Here is a 16,049-nt window from a genome sequence, read left to right as displayed (position 1 = left end):
TTTGGTGGAAATTGGCCCAACAGGTCCCTCTCAAGGCTTCAGTCACCCCCAAACCCACAGGTGAGTGGCAGCAGGTGAGGTGATAAAGGCCCCTTTTCCAGGAAATCTTTCCCTGGTTGCTGCTTCTGCCAGGAAATGCTCATAAAATCCAGGATTTCACATCAGGCTGAGTCTGTGACTCTCCTGTCCATGCTCCTTGTCACTTCCAAGCTCCTTGGGGCAGGAAGCAAACTCTCCTGGCCAGGCTGGCAATCACATCCCCCTTTGGAAAAAGCACTCCTGCAAAGGAAACAGCTTTCCATCCCCTCCTCTTGCCTGGCCACAGCCCAGCAGGGCTATTAAAGCAAAAAAAAAAAAAAAAAGTTAAAATTAGTAAAGCTGGCCTGAAGAAAAAGTCTTTGTATTCCAGTGGAAGGAAAAAACTTAGCAAAAGTGACCATTTTTTGTCCCAGGAGGGAGAATCCTTCTGGAGAGAGCAAGGGGCTTGTGCCCCCACCCTGCAGAGACATTCCAGCTCCCCAATCCCCTGGGGCTCCAGGGCTGCTGTGTCCCCTCATTCCCAGGGGTGCTGTGTCCCCTCATTCCCAGGGGTGCTGTGTCCCCTCATTCCCAGGGCTGCTGTGTCCCCCTCATTCCCAGGGATTCTCTGCCCCCCCCTCATTCTCATTCCTGGCAATCTGTGTCCCCTCATTCCCATGGATTCCGTGCCCCCCTCATTCTCAGGGGTTCCATGCCCTCATCATTCCCAGGGGTTCTGTGCTCTCCCCCTCATTCCCATGGATTCCATGTCCCCCTCACTCCCGGGATCTCCCCTCACTCCCAGGTTCCCCTCACTCCCGGGATCTCCCCTCACTCCCAGGATCTCCCTCACTCCCGGGATCCCCCCCTCACTCCCGGGATCCCCCCCTCACTCCCGGGGTCCGCCCCTCACTCCCGGGATCTCCCCTCACTCCCGGGATCTCCCCTCACTCCCGGGTTCCCCTCATTCCCGGGATCCCCCCTCACTCCTGGGATCTCCCCTCACTCTCAGGATCTCCCCTCACTCCCGGGATCTCCCCCTTCACTCCCGGGATCTCCCCTCACTCCCGGGTTCCCCTCATTCCCAGGATCTCCCCTCACTCCCGGGATCTCCCCTCACTCCCAGGATCTCCCCTCACTCCCGGGATCTCCCCTCACTCCCGGGATCCCCCCCTCACTCCCGGGGTCCCCCCTCACTCCCGGGTTCCCCCCCTCACTCCCGGGTTCCCCCCCTCACTCCCGGGTTCCCCCCACTCCCAGGATTTCCCCTCACTCCCGGGTTCCCCTCACTCCCGGGATCTCCCCTCACTCTCAGGATCTCCCCTCACTCCCGGGGTCCGCCCCTCACTCCCAGGATCTCCCCTCACTCCCGGGATCTCCCCTCACTCCCAGGATCTCCCCTCATTCCCGGGATCCCCCCTCACTCCCGGGATCTCCCCTCACTCCCAGGATCTCCCCTCACTCCCGGGATCTCCCCTCACTCCCGGGATCCCCCCTCACTCCCGGGTTCCCCTCACTCCCGGTATCTCCCCCTCACTCCCGGGTCCCCCCTCACTCCCGGGTTCCCCCCTCACTCCCAGGATCTCCCCTCACTCCCAGGATCTCCCCTCACTCCTGGGGTCCCCCCTCACTCCCGGGTTCCCCTCACTCCCGGGATCCCCCCTCACTCCCGGGATCTCCCCTCACTCCCAGGATTTCCCCTCACTCCCGGGTTCCCCTCACTCCCGCTGCCGTTCTGGGATCCCTCTGTAGGTGGAAGTGTTGCCGAGCCCAGCGGGGCCTCCCCGCTCTCGGCTCTGCCGGCGCTGCCCACACCGAGAGCCACCGAGGTGAGTAGGGGACAAATGTCCTGCCCTGGCCCGGGGGGCAGAACAACCCCGGTCACGGCCTCGGCTGGACACCCCAAATCCAGCTGTTGGGAGCCCCGAATTCCAGCTGCTGGGAGCTGGGGATGGATCAAGGCCTCCAGGGGTGGCACCAGCCACCAGCTGTGGGAGATTCCCCAGGAGTGAGCAGGGACCGGGACAGCTCCGGGACAGCCCCGAGTGACCCCAAAGGGGAGGGAATGGGGGTTCCTCACCACGGCCTGAGCTCCTCCAGGTGCCCCAGAGGAGCTGTGGCTGCCCCATCCCTGCAATGTTCCAGGCCAGGTTGATCCCTCTGAGGCCCTGCAGGTGCTGGGCAGCCCCAGGGCCTGTGCTCAGGAGCCAAGAGGGAAAAGCCGCAGCAAAATGACCTTAAACCAAGTGAATCTCCTGAAAGGCCCTCACAGATTTAATTACCCCTGTTCAGGGATTGCTGCAGCTTCCCAAAATTCCCTGTGACTTGGGAGCCCAGGTTTGTATGGAGCAATCAGGAGCTGAGACTCAAGAGCCTGAGGTCTCGTTTTAAAGTGATTTAGAGGGTGAGAAGCTGAGGTTTTATTCAAACTCCGAAGGCTTTTCTATGCCTCAATGCCTGTTTAAAAGGTGAGAAGTGGAGGTTTTTTTCAAGGCCTGAAGGCTTTTCTATGTCTCAATACCTCTAAAAAAGGAAACACTTCCAGCATCCTTCTGCCAGGTGGAGATGGTTCCAAGTTTGCTCCGCAAGCTGAGGAGACACCTGGTCTGAGGACACGGTGGGGTGACAGTGACTGAAACGGGACAAAGTGGAGGGGAGAGGCTGGAGCTGTCACCCTGTCCCTTCCAAAGGAATAAAACACTTCCTCCAAGGGCACGGAGCGCACTCCTTCCTCCCCCTCAGCATCCCCCGGGAGCTTCTCCCGGCTGGGAGCCCTGGGCCAGCCCAGCCCCAAACCAGCCCTCCAGAATTCCGTATTTTTCTCCACCAGGATGCTCAGAACGCCGTTGGCCGGGCAGGGTGAGAGCACAGTAGTGCTTTGCCATCAAGGAAACCGCAGGAACAAGCGGAGATATTATCTCTGACATCTGGCTCCAAGCAGGGAGCTCTGGCTGCCGTCCCTAATGGACGGGATGGCCCCGGGGCTGCTTTTTGTTTCAGGGCTCCTCGTGGCTTCCCCGGCAACAGCAGAGATGGATGCCAGAGCTGGGGACACACAGACAGCACCGCCACCCTTCCCCTGCCCTCTGCAGAGCCAGCGGTGACCTCGGCGTGGCCGGAGAGCAGCGATGTGTCCTCAGTGTCCTCAGCCACGCTTTAACCCGAGGTGAGACTGGCTCATCCAGCCCCACCCTGCCATGCCAGGGACACTTCCCACTGTCCTGGGCTGCTCCAAGCCCAGTGGCCAACCCGGCTTTGGGCACTGCCAGGGGTCCAGGGGCAGCCCCAGCTCTGTGGACACCCCGAGCACCGTGTCCTGCTCCTGCTCTCAGGGTTGTGGTGATCATGAGGGTTAAGGTCCCGGAATAATTTTCCCTGGGTCAGGCTAAGAGGGATCCCTGGAGAGTTTTGCCTGCTGGGATTTGTGCATTTGTGCCAGGAGCCTGCCCAGGTGTTTTGCTCTCCTGTTATTTCAGGCACTGGCTTTGGATGAAATGCTCGTGATGCGAACCCTGAGCTGTGCTGTGATCCAGGGGAGGGGATGTCCCACAGATCCAGGGGAGGGGATGTCCCACAGATCCAGGGAGAGGATGTCCCACAGATCCAGGGAGAGAGAATGTCCCACAGATCCTGGGGAGAGCTGTCCCACAGATCCAGGGAGAGGCTGTCCCACAGATCCAGGGGAGAGGATGTCCCACAGATCCAGGGAGAGAGAATGTCCCACAGATCCAGGGAGAGAGAATGTCCCACAGATCCAGGGGAGAGGATGTCCCACAGATCCTGGGGAGAGGATGTTCCACAGATCCAGGGGAGAGGATGTCCCACAGATCCAGGGAGAGATAATGTCCCACAGATCCAGGGAGAGGCTGTCCCACAGATCCAGGGAGAGAGAATGTCCCACAGATCCTGGGGAGAGCTGTCCCACAGATCCAGGGGAGAGGATGTTCCACAGATCCAGGGAGAGGGATCTGAGCCCTGGTTCCAGAGCCCTCCTGCATGGCCCTGCCCAGCCATGGATTCCCCAGGTCAGGCACACACACAGATCCTCTCCCAGTGGAAGTCCTGTGGACAAGGGACTGTTTCCCTGTCCGATGGATCTTCAGCAGGTTTGGAATATCCTTACCCAGAGCCAGCCAGAGGGAAGGATTTCTGTGGCTTTCTATGAACACAGAAAATCCTGAAAAAATCCAGAAAATCCATAAAAAATCCTTGTCTCCAGAACCAGCCTTTCATCCGGAGATCAGAAATCCGAGTTCTCCCTGTGTCCAGCTTGAGCAGGTGAATTTGTGCCTCATCCAAACTGCAGCTACTGCTTCCATCACCCTCCAAGGAGGTGCTGGGGTTATATTTTTAGAAGGAGCCTAAAAAAACCACCCCCCAAACCCAGACACCAGCAAACAGGATGGGGTTGGCAGGCAGCGAGGCCGTGCTGCTGCTGGGTTACACCCACGGGGCCGTGAGTCCTGCTGCACGCCTGCCCCTGCCCAGACGCCTCCCAGCTGTTCCCGAGGATCTTTTTTTGGGTACTTTTCCCCAGAGGCACACGTGGTTCTTTGTTCAGAACTTTGTGGTGATTGAAATGACCACTCGGTCCCGGAAAGTTAAAACAAGCCTTGCAGCCAGCACAGTGCACAGGAAACAGCTGGGGAGAGGATGCTGGAACGGATTTCCATAAAAGCCAATGATTCATGGAAATGTTCAGTGAGCGGGGCCAGCCTCGGGCTCCTGAGGAGCTTCTTCTCTGCACAGCCCCACCCCCGGCCGTCATTCCCGAATTCCCAGTGCCCGCCCCCAGCACGTGGAGCAGAGCAGAGGGAACTCCCAGAATTCAGCTACATCCCCGATTTCTGCTGCCAGTGAAGTGCTGTTCAGCTGCCCTGCACTGGGGAAAGGGCTGTCAGGAGAGGGCAATGCCTGTGTTACAGGGGCTGGAGGGACAGGACACAGGGAATGGCTCCCACTGCCAGAGGGCAGGGATGGGTGGGACATTGGGAATTAGGAATTGTTCCCTGGCAGGGTGGGCAGGCCCAGCCAGTTGGCTGCCCCTGGATCCTGGCACTGCCCAAGGCCAGCCTGGACAGTGGGAGGTCTCCCTGCCATGGCTGGGGTGGGGCTGGATGGGATTTAAGGTCCTTCCAACTCAATGCAGTCAGTGACAATGATGATGGTGATGGTGAAGGACAGAGTGTGACCCTCCAGCAGGAAGAAGAACCTGCTGCATTCCGTGGCTCTCCAGGCTCCTTTCCTCTCTGCCCACCAGATTTCTTCCAGGACTCTTTCCCAGAGCTCCAAGCACGTACTGCCAGCTGGGCATTGCTCCCTGGAGTGGTGCCAGGCCAAACCAAACCACTTTCCACATCCCATTGATCAGGAGATGGAAAATCCCCTTTGGGGCACTCGGTTCAGCCACTTCTGCAGTGCAGGGCTGTTCCTGCCAGGACATTTTCCATGGATTTTTCCCACCCACTTGGAATGACTCAAGCACAGGGGCTGCACCACTGCCCAGGGATCCTCCCTGGCTGCACAGCTCCAGGGGAGGGCATTTTCTTCTCTCTCACACTGAGACTTTCCTTTCCAGATGTCAGCTCTTTCCTCCCATCTGGACCCCCTGGCTTATTCCCCCTTTCCCTGACATTTCCCACCCTGAGTTCATTCCGTGCCTGGCACCAGTGCCTGAGCCCTGCTGGTCTCAGCCACATCCCACGGCAGGGAACAGAGGGGAGGGTGGGCCCTGGAAAAGGGGCCTCAGAAACACCCTGGGCCAACCCCCTCCGTGGAAGGGTCTCCATCCTCCTGAGAGGTCTGGTGGCACCTGTGCCCATCCCTTGGCTCCCTGGGCAGGAGCAGAGTCCCACGGGGCACTGAGCCCTGTCCCCACTCCGGGTGGAGCAGCGTGGGATCACTCCAGAGCCTGGAGGGCCAAGGAGAACAATCCATGGGAGCTGGCCATGACCTGGGAGCAGCTCCCAGGGCAATGCCAGATGCCCCACACAAATCACATTCCTGGTGAAAATCCCCCCCAGCATTAATTTCAGGCAGTGCCCTTTTATCATCCCACCCCAATGAATGCTGTGCTGTGAGGATGAAACCCTGGATTAGTGTTCACACCATCACAGCTGTTCGGGGTTTGTTCTTCCTTCAGCAGGGCACTCTCAACCACCTGTAACCACCAAGGACAAAATTCAACATGGAATTTTCATGATGGAAATAAGGGCCTGTTTTAACTAACTAAAAATGCGGCTGTGGGGGGTTGTCTGCAAAAGGAAATTTCCCCAGTTTCATTATCCTACTCTTATTTTGGTATTGAAAATGCACAATACAAAGAAAGACAGTCATGCTTTTATTCTGATTAATACGTTTTAATGATCTGTGGCATCAGTTTCTATTTCCATGCACTTTTAACACTGCTTAGGAACTAAGATGCTTTTTCCTGCAGTCCAATTTTTTCTTTTGTAGAAAAACTCCATCTGCAAGGCACAGTCGGGATCTCAGATCCTACACACACCTCAGAGCAAGGTCTAGTGATCATCCCAGCTTTGGTTTGTGATATCCCAGTGGGAATGAAGTGATATCCATGGCAAGCTGTGCATGGCCAGTGCTGATCCCAATTTCTGCTGAAGGAGCAGCAGGACCAGACAGGGGCTGGACTCTCCATCATATCATCTGTGGAGAACATTACATTTTGGGCGACTTCAGGTGGGAAAAGGATGAGCCACACTGAGGCACTGGCTGAGATTCCAGGGCTCCTCTTGTGCTGTCCCTTTGTGCCCTGGGAGCGGGGATGGATCCCCCCGGCCCCACGCTGCTGGCAGGGTCAGTCAGGAGGGGTTTGGCCACACCAGAGATGTGCCTGGGGCTTACACAGCCCCAGCCCACCGAGCCCCATGTCCCTCCCTGGCACAGGGGATCCCTTCTGCAAAGGGTCAGGGCTGTAGGAGCTCTCTCCAGAGCAGGCACCACCCCCAGCTCTGCCAGGGGCAAACTGAAGCCTTTCCAGCAGGGAAGGACAGGACAGCCCCTTGCCATGGGATGTTTTCTCCAAGGGAAGGGCTGGAGTGCTGCCCACGGCCAGCAGGGCAGGATCCACAGGGACAGGTTTGTCCCTGGAGCTTTGGCTTTGCCACATGCCACGAGTCCTGGAGGGCAAGGTTCCTGACACCACTCTTACAAGAACTTCCTGCAGGAAGTTTGATTTCCTAAAATGTCAGGGCTGTAATGAGGTGTCCACGTCCTCCGTGGCACTTTGTGCTCTGCCTGTCATCCCACCATGGAAAACACTTGGTAAACTTTCCTTGACACGGTGAGATTCATTAAATTGTTTTCAAAGCCAGTAAAAAAGGGTCCCTGACATTTCCATATTTTGTTTATTGCTTAGCAGCAGGAGCTCCGGGTTCTGGGAGGAAGGGGGAGAAGGGAAATATTTGTTCTGGACTTGGTTTGCCTCCAGGACCTGGCCACTCCCTCATGCCAGAGCCGTGATCCCATTCCTGCTCCGTTATTTAACGTGCTGCTCCTCCCTGGCCACGCTCCCCCTTTACTGCAGCTGCTGCTCCAGGACACAAAGAGAGGGAGAAGAGCCCAGGTTTGAGATGATGGAATCAAGGAATCACAGACTGGTTTGGGTTGGAAGGGACCTCAAAGCTCCTCCAGTTCCTGTCCCAGGCTGCTCCCAGCCCCATCCATCCTGGATCCTGTGATGCTGGGCCATTACTCCCTACCCAGGGCCAGAGCATTGGAATGGGATGAACTTTAAGCTCCCTTCCAACCCAAACCTTCTGGGATCCAGGGGTTTTCTGATTTCAATCCCACTCATTGAAGATGTGCTGCTCTTTGTGCTCCTCTTGGAGAGGCTCTTTTTCCTTTTCTCATCTTGAAATGCGCCCGGCAGTTAATTTAATTACACCATGAATAAATTAATGGACAGATAAAAGTTATTGCACCAAATATAAACAAAAATTTAACTGGATTTTAACTTGTAGGGATGGATGAGTTCGGGAGGTGTTCCTTCGGAGGCCGGAATGGTTTCACAGGCGGAGCTGTCAGAGCTGGCTCGGCCGGTGCCTCATCCCGGCGGGGACCCGGCCCCGGGGCTCGCTCAGCGCGGCCGCCCTTGCCTTGGGAAGATCCAGGGATCCGGCGCTGCCGGCGCCGTGCCGGCCCGAGCCGGGGCCGCGGGCAGCCCTGGCCGTGCCCAGGGCTCCGGAGAGGCGGAGATCCCCGGCGGGGAGCGAGCGCGGCGAGGCCGGGAGGGTCCCGCTGAGCCTCCGCAGCTCCAGCACCTGCTCCCGGGCCCGGCCCAGCGCCGCCGTCAGCTCGAAGCGCTCCTCGCACTCCCGGCGCACCGTGTCCTGCAGCAGGGAATTCTGCAACGAGAAACACCGGGAATGTGCCATCCCTCACACCGGGACGCTCCCGAGGCACTGCCCCTGCAGCAGGGAATTCTGCAGAGAGGAACACTGGGAATGTGCCATCCCTCACACCTGGACATCCCAGGATACTGCCCCTGCAGCAGGGAATTCTGCAGAGAGGAACACCGGGAATGTGCCATCCCTCACACCTGGACACTCCCGGGGCACTGCCCCTGCAGCAGGGAATTCTGCAGAGAGGAACACCGGGAATGTGCCATCCCTCACACCTGGACACTCCCGGGGCACTGGCCATGCAGCAGGGAATTCTGCAGAGAAACACCTGGACCGTGCTGGGACACTGCCCCTGCAGCAGGGAATTCTGCAGAGAGGAACACCGGGAATGTGCCATCCCTCACACCTGGACACTCCCGGGGCACTGCCCCTGCAGCAGGGAATTCTGCAGGGAAACACCGGGAATGTGCCATCCCTCACACCTGGACATCCCAGGACACTGCCCCTGCAGCAGGGAATTCTGCAGAGAGGAACACCGGGAATGTGCCATCCCTCACACCTGGACATCGCAGGACAGGGACCCACCCTGCACTGTCCTGCTGCTCCCTCGGGAGCCAGTGGGACAGCCCAGGGAAGTGCTCAGAAGGTGTTCCTGCCCTCCTGCCCAGCTGGGAGAACTGGGAATGCTGCTCTTGGGAAGGAAAGGCAATAATGGACTGAGGTGCACTGACTCCAAGGGGTTAATGCTGCTTTTCCCTGTAACCCTCTGCAGTGGGAGAGCACAGCCTGCATGGAGCCATGGAGTCAGGAATGGAACCAGGTGTGGAGCCAGGAATGCACACATGGAATCATGGAACCACTCATGGGAAGGCCATGCAGTCCCCCTGTTGTCCCAGCCCTGCCAAGGCCCCTCTGTCCCATGTCCCCATCCTTGGGCACAGATCCAGCACAGCCTCACTGGAATTCCACTCACACCTTTCCCAACCTTTCCAAGGAGTAAATCAGTACCAACCCCAGCACTAATCCACTTGGAAGAGTTTTATTTTCACTGTTGACCAATTCTTTTTCCTGCCACTGAATTGCTTTGGACATTCCAGCCTAATCTTATCTGCAGTCCCTGACTCCACATTTCCCATGGAGCAGCTCTCTCCTCCCTTCCCATTCTATTCCAAGCATTCAGCAAATGTTTGTGGTCAGAATATCCATCAGTTGAATTTCTCTTTGCATTTAATTCATTTTTATGCATTCCTGAGTTAGGGAACGTGGTTGCACTGGTGGGAGCTGGGACATCAGTTCAAGGAATGAGAAATATCCGTGTCTTCTACTCTAAAAATTGGGAATTCATTTTTGTTTACTCATGTTTGGGCAGTGGCACATGAGCCTACAGACTAAGAAAGGCCTTGCAGGATCTGAAAAATATTTTTTAATAATATCTTTTCCTATGAAGCACTAATTTAAGCATTTGCTGAATTAAAACTTCACATCTTTTGTGATGTACCATATGTAGGAAATGATGATGGATTTGTCTGAGAAATCTTTGCATTTCAATGGATTTTCTGGTCACAGACCTTTGAATGATTTTAGAAATCACATGTCTCCAAGTAAAAATAACCAGGCATTTCCTGGGTCCTGTTCCTACCTCCTCTTGAACTTGACTCAAACTGTGAATCAGCTGTGTCTTCTCCTGGGTTAATTTTTCCAGTTCATCTGACTTGTGCTTAATTTCTTTCCTCAATTTATCCAGGAATGATTCATTGTTGCTCTTTTCCATGGTCAGCTGGAACTCAAGCTCACTGATGAGCCTTTTAAGGCTCTGGATTTCTTTTTCCTTGTCTCCATCCTTCTCTGCCACTTTCATTTGGGCATCTTGGAGCTTCTTCTCCAGAATTTCCATCTCCATCCTCAAGCTCTTGGTGGCACTGGATATTAAACCTGGGATCTGGGTGAGATCAGACAGGAATTAATCTCCACTCAGTTCCTCTAAATATGAGAATGAATAGCAGACAAATGGTGACTTGAGGAAAAAAAACCAACAAATTAAAACTTGCAGGTCCTCAGAGAGAAAAAAGCTCTGAATTTACATAATTCCCTCAGAGGACACCAGAGAGCTGAAAATTAATCACCACTCACTGAGAACACAGAGATTCATTCGTGTATTCAAGATCAAACAGAGACACTGAGGTAAAAAAGGGAAAATTTAACTTCAAGTTAAATTTACTGCAAGTCACTGTTTCCTCAGGGTTTAAAAACCATGGTTAAATATTTGCCAAGTGAATAAAGCCAAACTTATTTTCAGCTCTAAATCACAATGTCCTAGATTTTAAATAATAATAAAACCTCATCACATTCCTTTCATTTTTCCAGATTTCTCAGATTTTCTCAGGAATTGTACCAAACCTTTTGGAAACTCAGGTTACAGGTACAATTTCTGTATAAAATTTGGGGGGGATCTGGAGCTCCCAGCCCCCTGTGGTGCCAGCACCAGTCCAGCCCAGCAGGCCTTTGCTGGCCCTGGAGCTGCTGGGTTCCCTTGGGAAGGAGGAAAAATATGGGTGGGATTGTGGCACCTCATCATAGCCTGAAACAGTCCCAAGCTTTTAAAAAGTGATGATGTCAGATTAAATATAATTAGCAACTCTGGGGACATAGATGGAGTTTTGCTGGTGAAAATACAAGATGAGAAAGAACTTCCACACCAATTAACTTGAACTGGAATCATTATTTTCAGCTTGTTCCATTAAAAAAAAATACAATATACTAAGACTGTGAAAAAGTACTGTATCATCCAGAGAGAGGATGACACACAGAGCAGGTTTTATCCCTTCACATTCCCATTTTTTACAGTTTTCTGTGATCTTCTGTGATCTCGAGCGTTGCACACCTTCTGCTGGAGCTCCTCGTGTTCCCTCTGGTATTTTGTGATCAGTTCCTGCTGGTTTTTTCTCTCCAGCTCCAGCTCCACTCTGGCCTCTTCCCTGACTTTCAGAATTGCTTCTTTGTGCCGAGCCTCCCCTTTGGCCAGGTCCATTTCCAGCTGGGGGACAAGAGGGGGCAGTGGCATTGTCACACTGGGATGGGGTGGGATGGGGTGGGATGGGATGGGATGGGATGGGATGAACTTAAAGCCCCTCCAGTGCCACCCCTGCCATGGCAGGGACACCTCCCACTGTCCCAGGAGCTCCAACCCCAATGTCCAAGCTGGCCTTGGGCACTGCCAGGGATCCAGGGGCAGCCACAGCTGCTCTGGGAATCCCATCTCAGCCAGGAATTCCCAATTCCCAGTCTCCCACCCATCCCTGCCCTCTGGCAGTGGGAGCCATTCCCTGTGTCCTGTGTCCATCCCTTGTCCCCAGTCCCTCTGCAGCTCTCCTGGAGCCCCTTCAGGCCCTGGCAGGTCACAAGGAGCTCATCCCAGACCCTTCTCCAGGTGGAATGTTGGGTGAAGTTTCCCAGTCCTTACAGCATCTCCAATAATTCACATTATAAATTCAGCTATAATTTCCCCAACAGAAAAACTGTGGATTCTGGAGGAATCCCTGGAGGCTGCATTTAGGAGAACACTTTTCCTAAGCCAGGCTGTTCCTATTCCTTTGTGCAGCTGATTCTGATGGATTTAATTGCAGCAGGCTGAGAGCACAACAGCCACATTAAATGCACAACACAAACCTCATTAGTTCAATGATTAAAAGCACAAAAGCCCACAATGAGCTTCATTACAATTATCTAATTCCACACATTATTATGAGCAGAAGTATAATAAATCTCCCTGATGTCTTTAGGGGGAAAAGAGAAACTGGAAATATTTTAGTTATTTTTTAAAGCAAAATATATCAAATTCAGGTTGTGGAAGAAGTGCAAATCCCCCATTAAGTTATAGCTTAAAAATTGCTGTATTTGTAAGATGTTCAAAGTAGACTATTATAATAATAACAACAATATCAATATCAATAATGATACTAATAAATCATTATTAATTATAATTATATTAGAATTGTATTATCTATATACCATTAAATTATATTAATATATTATTAATAATTATATTCTTGTGATATAACAATTATTACTAATATAATTATTATTAAAATAATCTTAAATATGATATAATTATATCCTGTTAGTAATTCATATTATATTATACTATTATTAATTATTCTGTAATCATTATGACCTATAATGTAATATAATTTTAGAATTATTTGATATTGTATATTATTTCCTGTACTTATAATTCTATCATATGTAATTCTTTATTACTAATATTAATATTTCTATGTTCTTAGATGGGAGTTTGAATTCTGAAGATAAATCCCCAGATTTATTAACTCTACCTATTATTCCAGACCCTGATCACTGGTTGGAGGCTCCTTGACTCCACAGACTGAACAATTAAAGGCAGTCTAAAAACCTGAGCTCATTCATACGAAACATTTCACATTTAATACTTGAAATTCATAAAGCTGAGAAGCAGAAGAGGAAATAAGAGGAGGTTGATGTTCCAAGAGAGCATAGAGGTCACTAATTGATGTCCACGCCCCTCGTTAATTAATATTTGAGAAGTCCAGAAGAGCAATGGGTGCACCCATCTTTCAGCAGGGATTTCTGAGGTGTCCACGGCTGGAGGTGTCCAAGGAAGGCCAGGCCAGGCCCTGGGGGCTCTGGTGACAACTCTGGTGCTGCTCAAAGCTTGGGCTCCATGGCCCTGGGGGGCTTTTCCAACCTCCCTAATCCTGGGATTCCATCACTATGGTGTGCTCCAATGGAGTTATTTCTTAAATTGCTTCCAGAAAGTGACTTTTTTTTTCTTTTTTTTTTGTTCCACTGAAACAATTTCAGGTTTATATGTATTTTAAACAAAAAATGTTTAACCATCTGATGCTCTGCAGTGGCACAGACCAAAGGCAACGTTGTCACTTTGTCACTTTGCTGATTTTTTTTTTTTTGGCTGCTGAGCTGAGTTTTGGGGCCTTGCTGTGGCTGCATTTTAATGGCTGTGACACCAAAGCTGAAATTGCTCCCTCTCCCTCCCACCAATCTTTATCTTGTTCACGTGTCAGGCTGAAAACACTCTGATTATGGAGCCAGCCTGATCCCCTTCCCAAATTATATCCTGTGACAGGGAAGGGAAGGGGTTTCCAAAGAAATGTAACTGATCCTAATTGCCACCAGTCCCCAAGTTCTCCTGGGACTAAATAAAGCTTTCAGACACTGAAACAAAAAATACAGTAATTTCAGTCACCAATTATGTGAGGTTTAAATCAGACAAGGCACAGTTACTGTTCAGCTCTGCTTTTAAATTTTCCTTCACTGATACACACACTTATTTAAATTTCTTATTATTTTTAATACTTTTTAAATTCTTTTTAACACATAAATATATTTCATTTATTATTCTTTTAAATAGATGAATATATTTTTATTTCTTATTCAGTTCAGGGTTTTTTGGTGCTCATGGGAAAAAAAAGCTGCAGATGAGAACAAGGTTGACATGGTGACAGCTGCTCCTGGGAAACAGCTTCCCAAATCCCACTGGAAGAGGCAGGAGAACTCCTTGGACAAAGGAAATTATGGAGAAGCTGTGGCTGCCCCTGGATGCAGGGTGGGATCCTGGCTGCCAGGCTGGGCAGGGCTTGGAGCACCTGGGACAGCAGGAGGTGTCCCTGCCATGGATGGGATTTAAGGTTCTTTCCAACCCAAACCAGGCTGGGGTCCTGTGATTGCACGAACTTCAGCAAACATTAAATGTGCTTTTGGAAACAGGAGGCTCCCCAGACAAACCCTTCCCTGTGAATTTCGGGGTTTGAGGCCCCAGCAGACCCAGAGGCCAAAGGCAAACAAGATTTTTGTGTTCCTGACCGAATTTTTGGCTGAGTCGCTTCCAAACCAGGCTGTGAGTGATTCCAGGACTCCACCACACGTGGCACTGGAGGAGATCATTCCCAGCTTTCCTGTGCCCTTTGTGAAACTGGAACCCCCCAAAAGCAGAGCCCCCAGAGTCACCTTGTCCCTCCAGGAGTCCTCACTCTGCACCTTCTGCCTCAGTGCCTCCTGCAGCTGCTCCGTCCTGCTCTTCAGCAGCTCCCTAAAAACACAAATTCCAGGTAAACCACAGCAAATTCCAGGTGAACCTGGGCTCTGCCCACACTGCTGGGATCCCCTTGCCTTGCAATGAAATCCTGCTCGTCCTTGCCCCAGGAATCACCACCTGGAATCTCCACCACGCCCTCACTGCCTCCTGAGTTTCATGTTTTAAAGAAAATACAGTACTTGATCTTCCACTTCAATTGACATTTTAATACTTCTTTGATATTTTCAAGACAAATTTCAGAGAACACAGAGAAAATATTCCACCCAGAACTTGTATTTCATGAACTTGGAATATTAAGATCATTAATTTTAAAATTGTAATGGGTTTGGAATGAAAAGCACTGAGTGCTTTCTGTGCTTCAAGGTACTGTTTGTTACGTGGGGCTTGTAGGGCAAGACTCCTGGAGAGGTTAAATTCCTCTCATTGGTGTTGTTAACAACTTGTCCACCTCAAAAATGCCTCAGTATTCCCTCAGCCAGGGTCTTGGACAGGATCTGGTGCTTGGGGAGGTGTGGGAGCAGCTTCCCACCAGTTCAGTCTGGCTCTGAAGGGTCTCAGCTGTGAACAAAGCTGCCATTGTCCCTGGGATTGCTTTTGAGATGTGCAAAATAAAGCACTGGGCTTCTGAGGGCTGTTTTCCCTGGAATGGGATCGAGCTGGAGTGCCTTTGCTTTGGACTCACCAACCTGAATCCATATTTTTTTTAATTACCTGCAACAGAATCTCCATCTCCAGTTGTACTCCTGACAGCCACAGGCTTGTTTTCAGCATTTAAAGGTGCCAGGAGGCACCAACTGTTCTGCATTTCAGGGGTTTGAATATTCCCTTCAGCACAACGAGCAGCAAAAATGGGGCTTTGGGGCTCAGATGAAACTCCAGCTGAAGCCCTGCAGTCCAAGCAGAACTTCTCTGTTTACTATTAACTTTTAATAGTACTTTTTCTGTTCTCTCCATCCAAGTTTTGTCTATCCCATAATAATTTAAAAACCCAATCCAATGACCTCTAAAATATTCAGAATTTTCAGGAGCACCTGAGTTCAGCTCAGCTCCCTTTACCTTTCCTGTTTCAGCATCAGCACCTCCTGCTCTGTTTGGCTCAGGAGAGCTTTAAGGGTTTCCAGCTCACTCTCTGATCTCCCAGTTCTTCTTTTCAGATCTTCTTCTCTCCTTTCTTTCTCAGCCACTTCCTCCTGTAAATGTTTGCAGACTTGCTGGCAAACGAGAAGGGATTCCTCCTTTTCCTTCAGCTCTTTTGTAAGTCTACAGATGAAATAAAGAAATAGCAGCATTGTAGTTACAATATTCTTATTTATAGGCAGAAATAATGATGCCTGGAAAATAAAATATTGGTCAAAACTCCATGCGTTCTTTATGAAGTTAAATCTACTTGACAGAAAAATGTTTAAATTTATTGCATAAAAACTGCGTTAAAATAATAAAATGTTTGCTGTCATTGCTCAAAAATATGAAATATCATTTCAGCATTTACCTGGACTCAGCAATTCCATTCTCATATTTGATCTTTTTCAGTTCTTTTTGACAGACATCGAGTTCTGTTGACTTCACCCTAAAAAAACATTGGG

General features: G+C 51.1%; 1 protein-coding gene across 1 annotated transcript in view; it reads right to left on the bottom strand.

Moving 5' to 3' along the window:
• Positions 1–4,826: 4,826 nt before the first annotated feature.
• LEKR1 (leucine, glutamate and lysine rich 1) overlaps positions 4,827–16,049 on the bottom strand; it is a 53,058-nt gene continuing 41,835 nt past the window's right edge. Inside the window, exons 9-14 of the mRNA XM_053951890.1 lie at positions 15,956–16,033; positions 15,523–15,726; positions 14,379–14,460; positions 11,260–11,412; positions 10,018–10,317; positions 4,827–8,381 (exon numbers count right to left, since the gene is read on the bottom strand). Of these exons, the coding sequence (XP_053807865.1) occupies positions 8,058–8,381; positions 10,018–10,317; positions 11,260–11,412; positions 14,379–14,460; positions 15,523–15,726; positions 15,956–16,033 (1,141 nt within the window). The 3' untranslated portion in view covers positions 4,827–8,057. The remainder of the gene's footprint in view (positions 8,382–10,017; positions 10,318–11,259; positions 11,413–14,378; positions 14,461–15,522; positions 15,727–15,955; positions 16,034–16,049) is intronic.

Source organism: Vidua chalybeata, chromosome 10 (genome assembly GCF_026979565.1).
Source record: "Vidua chalybeata isolate OUT-0048 chromosome 10, bVidCha1 merged haplotype, whole genome shotgun sequence".
NCBI lineage: Eukaryota > Metazoa > Chordata > Aves > Passeriformes > Viduidae > Vidua > Vidua chalybeata.
This window is presented reverse-complemented; position numbering and strand designations above follow the sequence as displayed.